This window comes from Denticeps clupeoides, chromosome 5 (assembly GCF_900700375.1).
Source record: "Denticeps clupeoides chromosome 5, fDenClu1.1, whole genome shotgun sequence".
Taxonomy (NCBI): Eukaryota; Metazoa; Chordata; class Actinopteri; order Clupeiformes; family Denticipitidae; genus Denticeps; species Denticeps clupeoides.
The window spans coordinates 32,351,558-32,373,806 of NC_041711.1; the positions used below are offsets into that span (position 1 = coordinate 32,351,558).

Here is a 22,249-nt window from a genome sequence, read left to right on the forward strand (position 1 = left end):
TCCCTCACTCTAATCCAACAGTAAGGCGCGCAGCTTTAATTCATTTGATTAAAAAACTATTTGGAGCGCTGCAGCAAAATCTCAAGTTTGATAATGACCGGAAAAATTGCAATTCACCAGCCATTAGGCCCAATCAGGCTGGGAGGGAATATAAGCAGAGAGTAGAAACAGATGGAACAGAAAAAAGGTCCCATAACCTGTGCACAGCCCAAAGACACCAACAGACAACCCCGACTCACACCTGCGGAGTCAAACGTTGGACTTACCCGACTTGTTCTTCACTTTCTTGGAGGGCTGCTTCTTTTTCATGAGCTCCTTCTCCAGTGGTGGCTCATCTAGTTCATTTTCAGCGCTTTCTTCGATGGGCTCACAGCCCCCTGAGTTCATAGGGCATAGAGAGAAAGAAAGGGCTCCGCTTTAGAAAATGCAGGTACTAATGCTGTGCAAACCCCCTTTTTATACTGTGTTTTTGTGCAGCACTGGTGAATTTGCCAGTTTCACACTGTGGACTATTAGCATGTGTGTAAACTTGTACATGTGTAATCTTGCGTTACTGGAAGTGAGTTGAAAGGAACATTTCTGAAATGGACTCCCTTTCACTGCCATTACAAGCTTCAAATATTTACATTTGAATGTAATTCCCCTCTCTCTCTTTCACACACACACACACACACACACACACACACACTGCTAAATCCTGTCCAGTGAGCTGGAATTACAGGGGGTCCTCAGACAGGGACTGCTGGTCTCCATCAAGAGGATCAGCTGGTATTAAGGGCTCTGGGGTCCATGAATTGGGGCCCTTGTGTCTCCCATGGTCTGTCCCCTTCCCACAATCCCAAGGGGTTGATTCTTTTTTTTTTCGTTTTACATCCTTAAAACACATGCCTAGCAATGGTCGACTTTCTCTTGAGCAGATTAGCAAAATCCACCTGATATTTGTCCTTTCATTAAACCCTATCTGTTCTGCTCAGTGTGACCAATTGCTCGTGAAGGCTGACCGTTTACGCAAGGTCAAGGTTATAGAGTTGTACTTGTGTCGCTGTTTGAAACACGAGAGCTGGCTTTAATTACACAGGTGTTTTTATAAGCATGTCATTCCACTGTCCTGCCATTGGGTTGGGTGGAGTGGACGGCGGGGTCAAGCTCCGCCCTCTTTTACAGCAGCACAGCCATTTCCCTCACCCAAAAACCCGGCAAAAGACATTTTTCATCCACTAAAACAACACGCACTCAAGAACTTAATGTTCCAATTAAAACACTTGATGGCTCAAAGACCGGTGAGGATCAGCTGTTGGCCAAGGCTTTAGTACCCTACACTACACACACACACACACACACACACACGTAACCACACATGCCTTATGCCCCCATAAGGTGCTGGTAACCCGGTATGTCAACAGTGTTTGATCCCACCCACCAACCCACGTCTGACAGTATTTATCCACGCATGCAGGAAGTAGAAGCAGCCGCTGCTCACTTCCTGGATTTGATCCATGCTGGAGAAAGACAGGAGGCGAAGGGGAGGAAATCGGACAGACACCTGATCTACCTTACAGCTAAAAAGCAAAGCTGACCAAACTACAAAGGACTTTTCAAGCCTGCTCCTCTCACTGCGGTTTCAGGGTCTTCCCCATTATGAAAAGCTGAAAATTGGTGAACAAGAGCCATCTGTGAAATTGACAAATACGCACATATGCTTGCACCGTAAAATTATTCCTACAGTCCCCAATGAAAGCAAGTTCTTGGAATGCAGTTGGACTCTGGGTTATTACAATAAACTAAACAACAAAAATATTAAATCTTCTATATTTTAAACAGCTATAATAAAATAGCTGAAAAAATATATGGAAAAAAATTGAAATTAAATTAACTTAAATATTAATATAAGTGATTAACTTAGTAATTAACAAAATGTAATTACAAAAGGTAGTACTTCATTTTAAGTACTTAATTTAACAAAAAAATCCTTTTATGTCAAAATCAGTCTGGTGAAGCAATATGCTAAACTTAAAAAAAAATTATGTAAAAAAATGTAACTGAATTTCACAATGGAACACATTCAGAAATGTAATCTGTGAGGGGTTAAAGTATTAAATGAAGAGATGACCAGAGATAAAGTCAGTCAGTTTTTATACATTCATTTTCACATTTCAATATTAATACACGTATTAAAGCTGGGAGTGTGGTGAAAGATAATAAAGGAAAAAATATGAAATCATACACCACAATTAAAGACAAAAACTCTTCTAATGTTTCTGAGGTTTTACCATTAAAACACTTTAACATTTTCCTTTTAAAGTGGAACACTGCAAGGTTCCAAAAGAAAAAAAATGTTTTACAGGTCATGTTATAGGAAAATGCCATAAAAATGTTTTATATTGGTATGCTGCCCAGACTGATGTTTTAAATGTCACTGATGACAAAGTTGACTGAAAAATCACAGCACTAAAAATATCCGAGTATGATTACATTCATATGCAAGAAACTACCAATTACCCCCCAAAGGAATACAGCACACCCCCAGAAGTGCCGCGTCAGGGACAGTGCCGCTCGAGATGTTGTAAGTGGACTGTTATCTCCACATCTTCAAAGAAAAAGCAGGAGACGAGAAATGGAGGCAAAAGAGAAAAAAAAAAAAAAAAAAAAAAGTTTGACATTTGAACACAAAGCCGCTAGAGAACGGCGGCCAGAGGTTCAGCCTCATAAATATTTATTCTCGGGGGGAGAGAACAGAGGGAAAGAGACAAAGAGGGAAAAAAGCGAGAGACTGTCACAGGTGCTATCAGACACACACTTTCCCACCCAGCTGAACCCCCGCCCCCCCCCCCATATCTCAGGTCCAGCCAGAGGCCACCAGTGGTCCCCGGGACCCTATCCCTGCTGTGGCCCCTGCTGATGTGGCTCCGGCTGCATGTCTCGGCCTTTCCCTGTGTTAGCACTGCAGTGGGAGATATGGGTCCTCCAGGCACTGACCAGCCAGCAATGCACAGCCCCTGAAAAGCTTGTTCGTAGCTACAGGGTCGTGTCTATCTGCCTTCACCCGCAGATTAACAAAATCTCACACAAATGTGCTTTTCCATTTCTTTTCCATTATGGCCTGAAAATTGGCCTTACGCCGAGACAGTGAGTTTTTATTGTCTAGGAAGTTGAATAATATTTTTTCACACGGACAATTTAATCATACTAACTCTTTCAGCGTTTCATACCCAAAAGAAAAAACGTTTGCGCTGCTGAAGCAGCATGATTCCGGCAGAGCCGCTAATGTCTAAAGCACATCGGCAGGCAGGAGGGGGTGAATAATGTGAAAGCGCAACAGGAGGCTTAAATTGCTCCCTGTCAGTGAAACATTCCGAGACCGGAATGGAGTAGGAACTGGAAGTGCAATATAAATCTGGATAAATCACGCGCTGACCAGAGGACTGAATGCAGGCGCAGAGGACTCTCTCGGCTCGGAGCCCTGAGCACACAGCTCTCACACACACATGAGAAAAGAAAGACTTTTAAGCACATGGCGAGCAATGTGGGAAAACCTGCAGGAAAAGAAGGAAAGACTCAGAAAACACTGGATCCTTCTGGGCCATCAGCTCTTTCAGGCCTGTGGGCTTCTGTTGGTGGGCCAGGGGTTCCGATCATACCACGCTGGCCAAGATAAGAGAGCCCTCTCATCACTCAATATCTGAGAAAAATGAACCCAGAGCTATGCTTCACTGAAGCGCAGAGTGAGAATTTCCTTAGCAGCCAGGAAGGCATGGTGGGTAATGGCACTACGATGAGACACTGTGGAGACACCGTGATCAGAGCTACAGAGAGAAAGAAGCAAAAAGAGCGGCATGCAGTGAGTGGAAATCAGACTAGACCAGATGAAAATATTTAAATGCACAAAGAACTATGTGATTGTGCAAAACTTTATTTATATCTTATTCACTGTTAGAGTCTGCGGGGTGTTTTATTTAAATGACCAAATCGTAATCCTGTCTGAGCCTCTTTGTTACAGTTTAGATATCATTATAGCATGTTTTACTCTAAAGAATTAATTGCATCAAATGCAAAATGTGAGCCCCCTAAAAGACTTGATATTCTAAGATCTAATTATATGAATTGCTGGACTGAGGAGAGCTGAGCGGGTGTGGGGGAAAGCTGAGAGCCAGCGAATGACCCTCCCTACTGAGTCCAGCTGACAGTCAGAGCACTAATATGTCTAACATGGTTAACATGCCCACACTGCATGCATTATGTGTGTGTGAGTGTGATATTTTGATATTCAGTTTTGTTCAACAGCTCTGCTCTGTTCATTCCATGTTTCTGTGTCTGTTTGCATTGCAGTGTCCTTCCGGCATGGATATTACACAAGAACATGTTAAGAAATGTGTAATGCTCTGCTGCAAATCATGTCTGTACATGACATCCTACATGACAAACTGTCGGGAAAACATGTCCCCAGATTAACCTCCTGATAGTTGTCCAGTTAATACGTCATAGTGGACATCCTTCCTGTCAGTTTTGTTTAATTTTGCATCACTTCACTTTGGAGAGAGAACATTGAAGTTATTCCAGTTCCCCTTCTCCTAAAACAAACACCACCAGCACCTCAGCTCGGCCTTTATCTTCCCATCCATATAGTACACACTGCCTCTATCCAACATCACCAGAATCCAGCTCCTGTAGGAGACAGATGTGAGAGAGTGAGCCTATGGGACGGAAGTGTGGAAGTGAGGGATAGAAAAACAGATCATCACTGGGTCATTTGTGGCCATCTTGCTCTGATTCACTGCTAATACCCAAGCAATTGTGATGTCGGAGAGTGACGGCCTGTGATGGGTAACACAGACACAGGCAAGGAATGGGACTACGACTGGAATCGTTTGCACATTTCTCACAAATCTGGAGCATTTTGTATCAATGGCACAAATAGACCTCATTCTTATCTCCTTGCATAACTTCTCTTGATGAAAGGTTCTGCAGTGACCTAAATATAGATATTCGGCTGCAAAGAAGCAACATACATATTTACAATTACATTTAAGGCATTTATCAGACGCCCTTATCCAGAGACACTTACAATCAGTAGTTACAGGGACAGTCCCTCTGGAGACACTCAGGGTCAAGTGTCTTGCTCAGGGAGTAAGTGGGGTTTAAACTTGTGTCTTTAGGTTCATAGGTGGGTGTGTTACCCACTAGGATACTACCACTCCAATGACTTCTGAAACTATACAACAAAATCAAAAATACAAAAAGCATCCCAGGATACCGAGCAGACTCAACCTGATGTCTACACCAAAACCTAACCGTTTCTAAAGTCAAAACCTAAAAAAGGTTACACAATGTAAAACAACATTTTACCACTTCCTTTTCATTCAACATATGGATTCTACCAGATTTTTTAAACATGGTTTGTGGACCATGAAAGTTAAAGTGAAGTGATTGTCATTCTCAGTGCACACAACAAAATATGTCCTCTGCATTCAACCCATCGATGCCCATGTTGGCATCCCAAACTTTTCAGACATATTGTCCCCAACGACAATCAGTTGGACTGGCATTGAAGAAAATTGAACTCACTGTACTGTACATTAAAGTTGATATATGACGTTTTCTTAGTGTATTATCATGATAGTAGATCCTGACCTGTATCTTCATTATTTCATGCATTGTTAACAGTTATCTTCCCTCATTTCAACTTTTAGAAGAATCTCATATTACAGAGCATTTGGGCGGACACACACAGAACATTAATTTGCAAATTAATATTAAGATTTTTTTTTGCTACAGTAGTTTTACTACTGAAGCCTGACGTAATACACACACACAAACACACACAAGAGACAGCACTGCCACTGGTCTAGTTGGAAATGTAAACACTTTTCCTTTACCGCCAATTGAAAAAGCAACATCAGTGGTGTAGGTAATAAATTACTGTTTACACAGACGCTGACAGGCCTTTGGTCAGGCTGCAGCTCCTGTGTGCTTTGGCTGCAGGCCATAGGTGAAAGGAGAGAGACCGGACGGCACAGGCTCCTGCACACCATCCTCACAGATCCTACACTCTGTATTGGCTGCTTCTCGCAGAACACAGTACATCTACAGCCCACTTCACCCAAGAACCACAACTGCATCCACAGGGCTGCCTCTGCTTAACAACACAGTCTTTGTAGAAATTTGGGCACATTTACATGAATTAATCACATGCTTGTTGTGCAGCAGGGAACAGAATTGGCAGGTATGTCGGTGTGGGTTCAGTTGGAGGTGTGTCCATTATAGATGGCCCTGTCATGGTCTGAATCCTGCAGGCCATACCGTTTCTCTGGGGATGATTGGGCCAATGGCTCTAGTGCTGGGCAGGGCAGATGGGTAAACACAGGGCCAGTCGGTTGCCCCCTTGGGCCTTTTGTTGGAACTTAATGACCCGTGTGGGGCTGCTGTCCTGTCGGGGACCTTGGAGGAGCCACAGGGCCATTAAGGGCCAGCAGACACACTTTAGCTAGCCAACAACGGTGCAAGAGGCAGTAAACAGACCCATCAACTAGACACATGTCTTTTGCACCATGTCCTGAAAGCTCTTAAAGTTTATTAAGGCATTCTTCAGGTGAGTGGGGCCCCCAAAGGATCAGTGGAAGAGAAGAAATTGTGCTGCAAATGGTTTCCTAAACAATGCATCCTTTTAAACAGGGTCCCACTGTGCAGGTATTCGACTAATGCAACAGGCAAACATTCAGCACCTCAGTCGGAAGCAGAAAGCCTTCAAAGTGAAATGAGCACAGACGCATTGTCAAAGAAGGTCTATAAAGAGTCTAAAGACAGGATGGGTATATTCTCATTGTACTTTTTATATGTACAAATATAGATTATAGTTTGAAATACATGCCAAGGAAGGCATTATAATTAAAAATACCACTGTTACAATAGCCCATAAAAATGTCCACAATTCTGCATAACATTTAATATATAAGAGCACACAGTGTAGCTAACACAGAGAGCCCTCTGACCTGGCATCATGACGGGCGTCGGTGTGTTGGCCTCTGAGGACAGAGAGAGGCGGCCTCCTTTGCCCAGGCGATCACACAGCAGTGTGATGTGCTTCTTGAGTCGGGTTATGTCTTTAGGGATGCTCAGTTGACTGGTACTTAGACTGGTAGCCTGGTCCTTTGAGCTGCGTGACAAACATGTCCTCAGGAGGTGAGAAACCGCTGCATCTACACTTTCCTCCCAGCCCTGAAGGAGAGAGAAAAAAATAAATTAAACATTTGAATGAAAACGATTGACAGGGAGCAATCTCTAGATTGACAGTGCAACTGTGTGATAGTTCCAGTTGAAGGTGAGAGTGGAATTAGGCACACACCGCCCCCTGTGTCTGAGCTGTGGTATGGCAGGATTGTTGGCTGAAAAGCTTCATTTTAAAAAGAACCTTTATACAGGCGTGTGTGTGTGTGTGTGTGTGTATATATATATATATATATATATATATATATATGCACACAATCCCAATGTAAGAGCAGTATGACTTCCAGATCTCAATGTACTAGTGAAGATAAACAAGGTAAGACAGACACCAGAGCAGGCAGTGTGTTTATGTAGGGGGACAAGGAGACCACAACCGCCGGACATGTAGTTAGTGAGTAGTGAAGAGTGACGTGCACAGATAGAAGAAACCTGAACACAAGTTATTTAGGTCTTACAAGAACAGAACAGTGACTGAGACTGAGGTGGGTGTGTATGTGCAAGAGTGTGTGGAGTGTGCGTCTCTCTGCAGCATCTCAGTGGCCCCCTGTCATTACCACGCTGGCAGCGAGACCTAGCGAGAAGAGAAGCATGATGGGACGGGCTGCTGACAGAGCCCTGGGCGTGGGGCCGTCATGCTGTCCCCTGCCGCCATGCAGATAGAGCTTAATGAGGCCTAATAACAGGTAATCAAACGTACCAATGATGACAGGGAAGGGTGTTCTATTTGCTGAGAGAGGACGAGAGAAAGAAGGGGGAAAAGTTGAGAAAAAGAGATACATGAAAAATAGGAAGCAAGGAAGTGGGAAAAAAAAAAAAAAAAAAAAGTTAAATGAAAACCCTAAACCCCCCCAAAATTGAGCAAATGGAGACATGTTAGAAGAGACATGTTAAAAAAGCTAGGAAAGGAATGAACCTGTTGAGGCCCGGAACAGGAATAGCTCAGAGAGAGACGGAGAGTCAGCATCTGTTTTCACGGCACAGTGAAACGAAGGGCGTTCTGGTTGGCCGCAGCAGTCTGCTGGCTGAGCCAAGCAAAACGAGCCGCTCGACAATTAGCCAAGAGATGGGTTTTCCTGCGGCTGGGAGAGAGAGAGAGAGCGCTACCCCCTACAAGCCACCAGATAGGAGGTGGTGTGGTGGTGAATTGGGGGTTGGGATGCCTCGTTTTCACCGGTTAAAGACAATCACCATCCTTAAAGATTCTTAAACCAATCAGTGCCCTTAATTAATCAATTAATTAAGGCGACGCAAAGAAGAATGCTGCTATTGCTGAATGATTGCAGCAGTCCGTGGTCCTTTACGGGGGTAAAATGTTCTAAACCTCCTGCAGTTCCGCTTTACAAGAGCTCGTTTCGGGGTGAGAAAAGTCCCACCAGCTCCAGCCATGTTTCCCGGGAAGAATTTCTCTCCGACACAGCGCACGGGTGAACAACCCTTTCCCAAGGACGCGCGTGTAGGTGGAATTCCAAGCAGGGCAGTGGGCTTATCTGGTTTGGGAGATAAGCCTGGCACCGGGGAGACTGTCAAGGTGGCGGCAGGAGGACAGAGTGGCTCCAAGTGTGCAAGTCCATGTTGTGTGTGTGTGTGTGTGTGTGTGTGTGTGTGTGTGTGTGACAGAAAGGGGGAAAGGAGGCCGATAATGAGGGAGTGGAGTTACGTGTATCTGTAGACATGAGAATTTGTCTGAATTACGCGATTGAATCACCGTAAGAAGCCAAGCCGGAATGTGCTGTCTGCCTCTCGGTGGTCAGTTTTGTGCCCACTGATAATCTGGTCAGCACAATGACTGTGTATTCCTCAGACTTATTTTTGGCTTTTGTAAAAACATGTAATTTTTTCTATTCTCGCCATCTTCTGGAATGTTATCTTCACCTAACAGCAGACTCAGTGGGCCACACAGCTTGAGCTGGGACTAAATCAGCAGGTGTGTGTTCCGCAGTAACACAAACACACGCACACACAAACACACACACACACCGATGCATCCAGAAATATGTACCAAGACAGAAATATTTAGCACCTGAAAAGGCTGCGTATTTGCGTGCTTGCTATGCATTCGCTCTTGTGAACGGGATTAATTTAATTGTCTGTAATTGCTGTCATGTCTCCAGCATTACCACAGACATGCAGGGCATTATTTTGAGAACATATACTCAGTGATGGTATATATAGAAGGCCGTGTATGTATACATCCCTCCTAGTCTAAAAGTAGCACATGAGCACAGACTCAAATGAGGACATGGCTTCTCCGTGCGGTACTTGATCATGAAAGTGCTTCTTTTCATGCCAAACTGCGACATGAGGACGTGTGTCTGCCACCTGTCACCGTGCCCCATGTGCCAGACTGTGGCTTCAGTGCTGTAACTGTGAAAGAATTTGGTGGTAAAGTATTTGTTGGAAGCTGTAAATATGTCTTGGCTCTTCTCATTGCTGGCTGAGTTGAGTGATGAAACGGCCAGTTAATTAATAACACCCCCCCAGCACGGAGATAAAACGAAGCTTTGTGCCGCTGAGGTGTCAATCACAGCCCCACCAAAACCTACTAACAAACATCCCCGACGACTCAATAACTTCACTCCATAAATCAATACGCACCGCAGGCTGTGCAGCAAATGTTACACACACTCTGTATGTTACACACCCACACATAAAGAATGGCTGGACCCCAAAAGAGGCAAACTGGACCCCTGCCCCTGGTGGGCTGTCACGTCCGTCTTCAGCGACACCCATGTCTGCAGCACCTGGGAAAGTTTTCTTAAGGAGCAGAAACACTTAGGGGCTTTTCATCAGATCTGTTTATGCTAAAGGCTACTTGAGGTCACAGACCCAGAGCAGAGAAGCTGCCCACAGGGAGAGGATAAGGTCACAGCCTGAGAGACTGCAAGGCCTTTGGAGTGGAGGAGTGAGTATATGATAAAGCTTAGGTAAACGCATAAGTGTATATGAGTGTCTTCGTGTCTTTTTAGCATTAAAGTATTAATCTAAATGCGTGAACTGTGCATGCGTAAATGTTTGGATGTCTTTGTTCATTTGAATGTGTGTGACATGTGGGAAATGTTTATAGAAATGTTAATAAACATGTCAAATTTGTATGAAAAAGTGTATGAACGGCCAAAAGTTTGGACACCCCTTCTCATTCAATGTGTTTTCTTTATTTTCATGACCATTTACATTAGTAGATTCTCACTGAAGGCATCAAAACTATGAATGAACACATGTGGAGTTCTGTACTTAACAAAAAGTGGAGACCTGACCTCCACAGTCACCGGACCTGAACCCAATCCAGATGGTTTGGGGTGACCTGGACCAAAAAGTGCTAAACACCTCTGGGAACTCCTTCAAGACTGTTGGAGAAGCATTTCAGGTGACGACCTCTTGAAGCTCATTGAGAGAATGCCAAGACTGTGTAAAGCAGTAATCAGAGCAAAGAAACTAGAATATAAAACATGTACAGAACTCCACGTGTTCAGTCATAGTTTTGATGCAGGGTTGGTAGTAGCCTAGTGGGTAACACACTCGCCTATGAACCAGAAGACCCAGGTTCAAATCCCACTTACTACCATAGTGTCCCTGAGCAAGACACTTAACCCTAAGTTGCCCCAGGGGGACTCTCCCTGTAACTCGCTCTGGATAAGGGCGTCTGATAAATGCAGCAAATGTAAATGTAAATAATGCCTTCAGTGAGAATCTACCAACGTAAATGGTCATGAAAATAAAGGAAACACTTTGAATGAGAAGTTGTGTCCAGACTTTTGGCCTGTACTGTACATAAGCATGGTTGAAAGTCAGATTGTCTGTCAATATGTTTGTGTGTGTGTGTGTGTGTGTGTGTTCTGACCAGCTGTGGAGTGTCCTGCAGCAGCGGGAGCAGAGTGGCCTCCAAAATAGCCGTCTGGTCAGAGCTCAGTCCTTGCCACAGAGACACCAGCAGGATGATCAAATGGGTGGCGCTCCGCAGACGGGCAAAGGCCTGGTGCAGAATTGCCCTGTTCTCCTCTGCAGCATCTGCCAGAGCGATAATCTATCAAAGGGACAGAGAGAAATGTGTTAAACGTTTAACTGCTCTTCAACATCTTGGTTACCTTCGTTTAAATGATGCAGGACAAAGAGTAATTTTTTAAGGGAGAGCCATCTCATTTGAGGACTGAATCTGCTGAAAGGGTGTGAAAAGTCATGATTTTAGGAACAGAAGAGGGGGTCTGATACTTTTTCATGTGGAGTAAAGAAAAGGATATGAAACGCCGCTGAAAGAGGAAGACGGATTAAGCTGAATAAAAGGAGAGAAGTTATGCCGGGGAGAGGAGAATAAAAGACGAGAACCCCGCCTTTAGGTGGCCAAGACACACAATCAGAAATACCTAAATATTACAGCTGTGAGAGAAACAGTTCCGCCTTCTTCCTCATGTGAACTCAGCTGCAGAGGGTAATGTTATATCCCAGCAACACACTAGTCTTACCCACACACACACACACACACACACACACACACACAGAGAGCGAGCTGGGTGGCGCACCTAGCTTGCGTTTACACGCTTGACCCCCAGGGGCACCGCTAACGCACCCTGACTCTGAGCAATGACAACACCCTCTGCATCCACCCCGTCACTCACGTGAGACTTGTGAACCACCAAAGCGCAGGTCGGGGGGGGAGTGAGGGAACCGAGTTTCAAAGAAAAATTAACTAATAAAGATGGGTGTATATTGATAAAAAGGGCCGCCCCGCCGAGCCAAATGTGGCGTCAGTGAAGGGGCTTTTGTGCGGCCGAACGCTTGGCTGATTGATGCCAGCTGAGGGAACAAAGGCACATTTAGCCGGGCCGGAGGGACGTGCCCCACACACTCACACACACTCTCGCAGCAGCGGGTGCGGACTGGGAACGGGGGAATGGATCCAGAGCCGCAGGTTGCTCAGAGCGGCCGGAAGCTGTTGAGTGGGGAAGGGTCTTCCCCATCCTAACACCAAACACAACACGGCCACCTCGGGCTGCCACTGCAGTCTGCAGCTACCGCGTGGTCCCTGTGAGTTATGGTGGATTGGTGGGACGGGTGTGGGTGAGTGAGAAACCATTAATCACACAGACAGCCGGTGGTGCGATGGCCTTCGGAAAACTGAAGGGACGGCGTCAGAATGCGCCAGCACCGGGGGGGTCTTGCTCTGCTCTGCCGGAAAAAAAATACACCCATCAGGCCTCAGTGTGGCCAGCACATCTCAGACGGGCACATTCTGCAAAAATTACATACAACTAAAAATACTGCCGAATTTGAATATAACATTTACAACCAAAAACAAATCCTCGCCAGTGCCAAAGATGGCCAAGAAAATATATTATTCTTTGAGGGATGAAACCTCAAATTGAGAGGCAGAAATATCACCCCAGTTGGGATAAACAGGGTTTATCCTGGGAGTTTATATTTAGTGTGGGGTGGGCGAAGGATACTTTTGGTTTCTGTGGTCCCTGCTTGCACCTTGAAGAGCAAAGAGGCCCATCAAAATACATGACGTTCCTTTTCCCCCAATGCCTGGAAACATTAGGAGAACGTTCTCGCAGAGAAGGCGCAAAATGGGAGCTCTCTTGGATGAAAGAGTGGAAAGTACAAAGTGGTGGTTGTAGCCCTGGACTGCGGACCTGACGGTACAGGTCTGAGCAACTGTGGTTGCATGAGGGTTCTTCCACAGCTATGCAGAGCCTCAGAAACCTCCACAGTGCACAGACACGACCCTGGTAAAATGTGTATAAATTATTCATCTGGATTACAGAGTCTCAAATAAAATACGACTGGAATGTGGCAAAATGTATTGCTTAACACACAAAGTCATTGTTCTTCATGAGAATGTGAAAGGAAGAGATGTCTGGGGATTTCTGGGCAGCAAGAATTAATGCACGAGTGGTAAACAGACAGAGTAAACACAAATTCCTTAAATGCCTTGACACGGAGTGCATACAGACATTGTGTGTGTAAGTGTGTGTTTGTGCGTATGTGGAAATGTGTGTTGGAGACAAGGCTGGGTGGTGTGGACGGTGTGGAGTGGTTTGGAGAACGTCCATGGTACTCACTGCGGTGCAGGAAGCATCTAATCTATTCACTGCAGCAACAAAAGTATGCATACACACACACACACACACACACACACACACAAACACAAACACATACATGCGCATATATACAAGTAATGTATATAGCGAGACAAAGAGACTGGTCAAAAGAAACTATTGCACTGGGAACACCTTGTTGCAAAGTTGTCCATCACTGGCAGGCATCAAGGACCGTGATCTAGTGGAATGGATGGAGAGACAAAGACAGAGGAACTGACCATTAAACTCATTACAACGTCCAAGCATTGCATTTATTTTACCATATCAAATATTATTTATTAATAACTTCTGACTATTTCTATATTTTGGCTGAGAAAAACGATTAAACCAAAGCTTGTTTGTGCACAAAACCTGAAAGAGAAATGCATGTTCTGCAGAAGGGGTAGAGGGAGACAGAGAGATTAGCATCACCCAAGCAAGTGATCCTAGACAGTAACTCCTTTTGTCTTTAGTCACAGCACAGAGATAGCGTTTGGCTGGATGAGAGACGCTGCTTGGTGGAGACAATTCACGTTTATAAGATCAGCCATCAGGTGGAGAAAGGGCTGGAAAATGGCTGGGACCCGATAGGATCTGGCAACCCACACAGGCAACCTGAGATGTCTTATCAGTGGCGGTGGAAGGCTCCAAACCGCACTGCCTGATAAACAAGCTATGCTCTGAGGTTTATTATTCTCTCAGTTCGTTTTCTTCTCCCTCCATGGAGTTGTTCTTTTGCACCATAATAAGAAATAGGCAGCATGAAAATACAATACATGTAGTTAGCAGTTTAATGACAGGCTTCCTGGCATTAATAATCGGATGTGTGTTGGGTGGGTGTAGTCACAAATGTGACTGTAGGAGTGCTTTAACTATATTGTCTGCACAGTTCAAGAGGAGACTTCCAGAAGAAAGAAAAGATAGGTAAAACATCTACTGCCTCAGACACATCTGAGAAAGGGAGCAGGCCTTTGTCTCTCTACTCAGTGTATGAACATATCCTCAGAAACAGCAATTATGAGATGGAGCTGCCAAACTTCTCATCCAGGCTCTGCCGGCCCATGATGCACTCCGACCTGCCTCCCTCCAGCACCCTGCACCTCTAAATGAGAGACGAGGAGTGAGGGAGAGGCTAGATCAAACAGCCCAGTGTTTTGGAGCATTCAGACCTCCCCACCATTGAAGGACCTTCGTCGTGGCTGAGGTCAGGCGCTGTTCCTCTGAGGGTGGTCCTACGGCTCTGGGAGGGGGGGTAAATTAGAGGATCAGGCAGAGAGAATGGCACTGAGCCTGGGGAGGGAGTGTGAAACCTGCTGTCTCTGAGATATGGGTTAGCCCCGAGGTGCTGTGGTCTTCTCAGTGAACCTGCTACAAGACTAGCTATAACTGCTATGTCAACGGGCCCGAAACCGAGCTGCACCATGCGCTGTGCGCCATTTAATGAGACCTCACGCTTGCTTTGAGATCTTTATTAGGGTGGCTGGCTGCAGTGAGTCACAATGGAGCAGCAACGTGTGGGATCCAATGGCTTTCTGTCAGCTGGAGAACAGCTCCTCCACCCATCTGTACCGCTCCGACAGACGTGAGAGGGCAGGAGCAGGATAAGTGCTCCTGGCTGCTGCTCAGGCCACAGGTGACGACAGACAGCGCTAAGCGCTCGCCGGGGGAACGGCAGGAGCGGGTCACTGTGGGGCCCGAGCTGGTGCTAATGTTAACGGACGAGGAGCAGTGGCAGCTGATGTAAACCCAGCAGAGAAAGTGACCCCCGAGCAAGCGAGAGCGCGTCCCTTCAGGGGTCGTTCCCCTTACAACCTGCCGTGCCTTTTCACGCGATACCCAGTCACAACCAAACACAACCACTGACGTGTCCTTTTTTCCCCAGGGCCAATTTAAAAAAAAGGTTTATTTAGGTAGGGCTGTCCTAACGTGCTCACTGTGCTGTTGCATCAGTCGCTGTAGTACATGTGTGTAAACGGTCACGGCGAATCCGGTTGAAGGACTGGGTTGTTTGTGTATCCATTCATGCGCCTTCCATGTTTCCTTATTTAGAAGCTCAGAGGCAATCCCCAGGCCTTTAATTTGAGCGACCTTTCTCTACTCATTTTAGCAGACACAATCGGCAGGCCTGTAATTAACAGCTCAAACTCACCTCCCAGGCAGCAGTGAACCCGGGGCCCCCGTCCACCTCCACACTGAGGGTGACCCTGCTAATATATGTCTCTCTCTCTCTCTCTCTCTCCCACTTGTTCAGTAGTTCTCTCTCTCCCTCGATCACACACAGAGAGTACACACATCAGTGCCGCTTTGCCTTTGAAATTAAAAACGGGGAAAAAAAATATGCATGTTTGTACCTGAAGTGCACCAGTATGCATCTAGGAGACAATCACAGATTTCTGTCTCATTTATTTGCATTTTTGTAAAATCTCATTGGACACAAACATATTTAAAAAAAAAAACAAAAAAAAAACAAGAGTCCAAACAGCAGCAAAACAACGTGCAATATAAAGAGAGAACTTTACAACCCTCCCGCGAGAGTGACAAAAGACACGATGTCACAACCCATGCAGCCAGATGCATCAGAGCAAAGCAGAGGTCCAAATCTAATCTGTTCAGGCCAGTGGCGCAGTCCCAAAGCCTGGGCAGCTCGCTCAGCCTCACCACTCCGGACTGCCATAATGCTCTGCAATGACTTACATGCTGCACTTAAGCCACGATCACATTTCCTGAAAAAGGACCCTTTTGACATTTTTCTGACCTCTGAAAAAGCCTTTAAAGCAGCTACTCTGTCGGCAAGAATGAGAGATTTGAAATCACGGGGGTGGTAGTAGCCTAGTGGGAAGACACTCGCCTATGAACCAGTAGACCTAGGTCCCACATACTACCACTATGGCCCTGAGCAAGACACTTAACCCTAAGTTGCTCCAGGGGGACTGTGTCATAAATGTAAATGTAAATGAAATTCGCTCAAACTACCGGATGGACAATGACAGTTGGTACAGTTATGGATAATACAGCCTGAACTGATGGCTGCCATGTGAAGACAACTTCCAGGAACATTATAGGTGGTGCACTATCATTTTTTAATTGGAATTTCTTACATAAAACGCAATGTGAAAAATGTTTTAAAGTCTGTTTAGGAATTCAAATCAATTTCAATTTTTATTTGTCACGTACACAGTCATACATGGTATGATATGCAGTGAAATGCTTTTGCGACTGCTACAGACCTCAATTTTGTAAATATTGCAAGTATTCAAGTGGAACCAATAACCAAATATTATAATTTTATGTTTTTAAAAATAAATTATGTGTAGAGCACTAACCTTATGTCTAACACTTTTCTGAAATCCTATTCACCAAGGTTTGCTATTAGATTTACAAGGTATGACAAAGTGCATTTCTATTGCAGGGCTAGAGCTCTTTGAAGCTCACTGAGAGCTTTAAAGGTCAGGTAAGTTCATAGAACCTTACGTGAGCATTGGGCCATCTTCAACCCCTCAGGTAGCCCATTACACGCACACAGAAAGCTGTGTATTTATTTTCTTATTTCACCACTACAGTGTGGTAAATGAAGTAAGTTTCAGCCTGGTTCAGCCAATCTTGTTTCATCATGTCAATGTTGTGTTATGACTGGAGATGGAATTGAAGCTGATGGATTTTGTGGCAACATGAAAAAAATATGACTGAACTGCTGACTTCTACTGCATTGAACTGCTGCTAAACAAGTTGAGCAAAATGTTTAGGTTACGAATACAACAGCTGCTGCATGTTCAGAACTTGTGTCCTCATGGAACGAATGATCACTATAGTTTTTTATGGCGGCCTGTCCTAGTTTTATTTTTTTGTGTAGGCTTTGTTTCCAACTGTCATTTTAGTTTTTATTGATCTTAGTCACGTCCATATTCATTTTAGTCTAGTGAAGTCTCAGTCGACTAAAGCATTTTAGTCATATTCATAATAATACAAGGTGGGCCATTCATACAGATACACCTTAATAAAATGGGAATGGTGACATTGAACACATTTTATAAGTGGTCAGAAACTTGTAAATAACTCATGAAAGAATAAAAAGTTACGTTAAAAACAAGCACACCATTGTTTTTCTTGTGAAATTACCAATAAATTTGATGTGTCACATGACCCTCTTCCTATTGAAAAAACAAAAGTTGGATCCAAGATGACCGACTTCAAAATGGCCACTATGGTCACCACCCATCTTGAAAAGTTTGCCCCCTCACATATACTAATGTGCCACAAACCATTCCCATTTTATTAAGGTGTATCCATATATGGCCCACCCTGTACATTGTACATTTTAGTCAATGAAAATATAATTTTTAGTAATGCAATTCTATTTAACTCAGTCAATAAAGTACCTAGTAGAACAAACATTTTCTTTTGGCCCCACCCATTTTGTAAATAAAAAAAACCTTTTCTTATTATTATATTATTATTACCTTAAAGACTAAAGATTACTCTACATTCATTCCAGTTAGATGCTCTGGTTTGTTCCATGTTTTTCAACTACACATTCTGTTCTCTTTTCCACTTCATTGTAAAGAAAGTGCATCCAGAGATTGCTTAGTCTTTTCCTCCTCACCCATCAGAAGTATCCTTAAATGTGACCAAATACAGGAAACAGAATCGATATAACACAATTCAATGAGAGGAAATAAAGTCAATGAAAATGGAAATAATTTTTTTTTGTAACCCATATAACTTGTTTTTATTAGTCAACAATATTACATGATGTATTTCATTATAGTTATCCTCACATGACCAGCATTTACGTCTCGTCTTCATCACGTCAAAAAGATTTGTTGACAAAAGATATTTTGTCATAAAATTTTTTGACAACACTAGTGATCATGGTTACTTGAAGCAGTGCAGATGGGGAGTTCTGCACGAGTAGCGCAGGTTATTATGATGACAATATAAAAAAAAAAAACTGAACCCAGGTGCAGGTGCATCATTACTAGATGCGCTGAAGCAGTGCAGTGCAGCGCAGTTTGTGAAAATCGGAGAATTCGTTTCAGTTTGATAGACTCTCTCAATCTCACTCTCTCCCCATCAAATGTTAAAGGAGGTGTTAGCCACAGTGCGGGCATTGTTTCTACTGCCTGTGGACCGGACGCCATGTCATGGCAGCGCACATGCGCACGCGCGCGCACACACACACACACACACACACACAGTACTGTTTGCCCTCTGCATGCCTGTTTGCTTTTCTCTCAATGGTGCTCTTTGAACAACCCCTGTTGGGTCAAAAAGGAAGAAAAAATAGCAGGGAAGTCGGAATTTACTGCAACAAGATAAATATCTGAAATTTGCCAGCAAGGCGGGCAGCCTTTGCCATCCATAGCTTCTGATTACAGAGTAAATATGTGTAATCTTATAAAACTCTCATTGTTCTGTTAATCTGCCCAGCGGAAACATGGCAAAAGGTGTAGCAGAGGACATGTTGATCTTGGAGAAACCGCTTGGGAAAGCAATCAGTCAAAGAAAGCGCATGGCTCAGGCTTGATTGACTAAGTTGCTTTAGCTTCTTTATACAGCCACAAGCCCTTTTAGAGTTAAGAATGTCCTGACTGACACACACGTATGCGCACACACACACATATCCAACATTAAATCATATATATTTAGCCAGTACAGGATTAGCCGGAGAGTCGTGATTTAAACCGATCATAATTTCATTTTATGTGCTACTTGAAAACACAATTGGAAACTTGGTCACACAAGCAACACTTTCCGATCCTTCACTTGAACGCACTGGATACCTACAGGCCAAAAGCTGCTGCTGGAACATACGCATCTATTCATATGTTCTAGCCATAAACCTGCGTGTTTTTCCACCTACTAAACTGCCATAAATATAACTCTGGTCACCACGCCAGCAAGCATGGCCCTCAAAGTGGAAACAAATTATACCTATACCTGCCCAGAACCACTATCACAAGGCAGGCCATAAACTCTAGAACTCCGCGAATAATTCCATAGACCTGTTTCATCAGCTTTCATCTGTTTATGAGGTGCATCAAATCTCTACCATATGCAAAACTGCCTCAGTAAGGTTGCTAACCAAAAACAGCCACGCTGAGACATAAGCAGGTAAATCCAAATCGGCCAAGTCTTACAAATACAAATGCTGTAGAGAACAAATAGTGATACCTTTTAAGTCAAGTGTATGCACAGTGTATGTACCACTAGACAAGGCAGGGTGGTGTCAGGTCACATCCCAAAATATGCTCCTTATCCACAATGCACTGCATCTGACTCCGAGCTCAGGACACACACAAGACCAAAACCGTCCACAAAGACAGCATTGTCGAAAGGAGTTCCGGAGCTCAATACACTGCACATTATCACCATGAAGCCACAGTCATACACAACTGCTATATTATTTTAATAATCACAGTTAGGTCTGTGCTTCCTCTTCCACATGTGCACAGAACCATCGGACCACTGGAAGTCAGAGCCCGACTGGCAGCCTGAGGTTCATCTCCATTACAGTCGGACTGTAGACTGTCACAGACAAGGACAAGGCACAGGCACAACACAAGCACACACTGAGGACAATTCAGTGGGCGGTAGAGAGCAGTCCAACAGAAAACCTATTACAGGTGGAGTGTGAATGTGCCTGGTCTGGCAAACGCTTACCCCGGCTCAAAGAAATATAAGCCTAATACGGCGCGAATAAGTGGCAGAGGGTATAAACCATAGGCTGAACTACATGCATGTAAAAGAAAATAACAGAAACAATTACACTATATGTACAAGCAATATGTCGGGCCAGTTTCCCGAGAGCCTGCAGGAGATGTGTGTCTGTAAAGAGGGATCTGGAGGAGAGTTAGCACTTTAATTATGGCATGGCAAATCCTGTTAGCTCCTCACTATCCACTGAGAAGCTACAACAAAAACCCAGCCAAAGGAAGGCATGCTCAATCCTGATTCCATTATAGCCCCGTCTGATAGAAAACTAACAAGATTAGCCAACCCACCCCCAGCAGAGCTGGGTCCTTTTGTCATTCCCAAATCCAACTTTATTGAGTTGAGATATTGCATTTCTCATGTCAGTCGGTGGCTGAGGGGAGGATGCAGTTAAGAAGAGTTCGCAGAGCTCCGTGCGAAGTAAACAGAGCCTCTGCTACTGCCCAGCCAGCTGCCTGCACTTTTTGTGCTGATCTTCGCCAGCGTTCTCCAGGAGAATCCCACAGAAGCTGTGCCAGCAGGCCTGCCCTCCCCCGTGTCTGGCTGCTCCCTCTGGGCAAACACCTGTGTTCCTCACTGGCAGCAGCCCCGAGGTGCGGGAAGTGTCATGGACTCTGTACGGTTGGCAAAGCAGCCCATACTCCAGTTCCCACTGTGAAATCCAAGATACTGAGATAACCACAGACCCTCTCCCCTGATGATGTCTGATGGAAACGGGACTTTAGCTGAACTGAAATATCAGTGCTGGTTTTTCTCAGTGGAATCATTTATAGACCAGAATTTTCTAACACGCCAAGTGGTCAACAAACTCATCTGCCCCATAAACAAATACTGCAAATGCACACGAGCACTTAACACTCAACCATGTTGTACCTGTAAATGAAGGTTTGCTGCTTTGGATAGTAATAAATGTCAATGAAATTGTGTGTGTGTGTTCCTTGCAATGGAGATTAAGTCTGACACGCTGTGCAATGGTATGTATATGTGCATGTGTGTGTGTGTGTGTTTGTTGCCATCTGTTCAAGGGGTGTTAGGTACGGACCCACTGTATAAACGTGCATATTTTCTTTAGATAAGAGAGTGTGTGTCTGCTGATGAGCACCAACAGGAAAGGGGCGAGAAAAAAGGAACTCCTTCTGGTCCTGCCAGCCTTTCATGTGTTGCACAAACAGTAGCACCTGAGAGAGTCTTTCACACACACACGGACACATATACCCTTCTCACATCTCACAGAACATCCGTCCTTAATCGCAGGCTTCATGTATACAGAGAGATCTGTGTTCAGTCAATGTTTTTCTGCTCCGCTTTAGCCATGTTTAGCTGTGTTTAGCGCTCCATTTAGGGCCAAATAAATCAGTGGTGTCTGAGAGAGCCTCCATTATGAACATAGGGCCCCTGAAGCAGCCTGTCAGTCACAGCACAGCCAGCCCCGTGATTCAGCAGCTAATTACAGAGCACCGACTGCCCACATGGGGGATAGCAGGCTCACACACGGGGGCCATTTTAACCCCTTGTGCAAAGAAAAGGGCTTGTGGAAAAGGCAGAATGCTCAGTCTTCCTTCTCCATTCTTAAAAACGTTTGACCACAGGGGCCTTTGCCAAGGCTACCAAAAGATCATCAAAGAGCAGCATGGAAGTATAGCTGTGGCTGTATCACTAGACTTCCTCTCATACAGGACTTGGGAAGTTTCTGACGGGCACATTAGAGAACTGACGGAGAAAAAGCTAAATCTTATCCCTGAACACTAATGAGCCAGAGAGCAGCGGTGATGGAGGCTCATTTAATATGTATGAGTGATAACTTTCCTGGGAGAGCGAGGCGAAGGCTCCATACACTGCATCCACTGATGAAATGTAACACAACATTTAAATGTCCTCTACCAGTCAAATGCTTGGATGCACCTACTCTTTGGTGGTTACGGAGACATAGACAGAGGTAATTTTGAAGAATCCAATGCAAGAAACATATTTAAACATATTTAGTATTTTTGTAGCAGGAGAAAGAAATGAAAGTTGCCTCTTTTTACCTTCAGAACTGCTTTGTTCACTATTGTCATCATCAAAAGACACTTCATGCTCATCAAAACACACAGATGCTCATTAACATGAGTGAATGATAAGAACGTCATCCCCATGAAATGCTGCCATCACTGCAACAGCCTCCTGCTTTGGACAGCCTCAAACCTTTTAAAACTTTTTTTGTTTTGTTAATGTAAAAAATGAAAAAAATGATTAAGTGATAG

The 22,249-nt window shown here is 44.4% G+C and overlaps 1 protein-coding gene across 2 annotated transcripts in view; it reads right to left on the minus strand.

Annotated features, from left to right (window-relative positions):
• The window catches only part of bbs9 (Bardet-Biedl syndrome 9), an 83,783-nt gene that overhangs the window by 37,443 nt on the left and 24,091 nt on the right, over window positions 1–22,249 (minus strand). For both annotated transcript variants that reach the window (XM_028981597.1, XM_028981596.1), the window contains 3 exons: window positions 11,060–11,242; window positions 6,987–7,212; window positions 267–377 (listed from right to left, as the gene is read on the minus strand). In XM_028981597.1, the coding sequence (XP_028837430.1) occupies window positions 267–377; window positions 6,987–7,212; window positions 11,060–11,242 (520 nt within the window). The remainder of the gene's footprint in view (window positions 1–266; window positions 378–6,986; window positions 7,213–11,059; window positions 11,243–22,249) is intronic.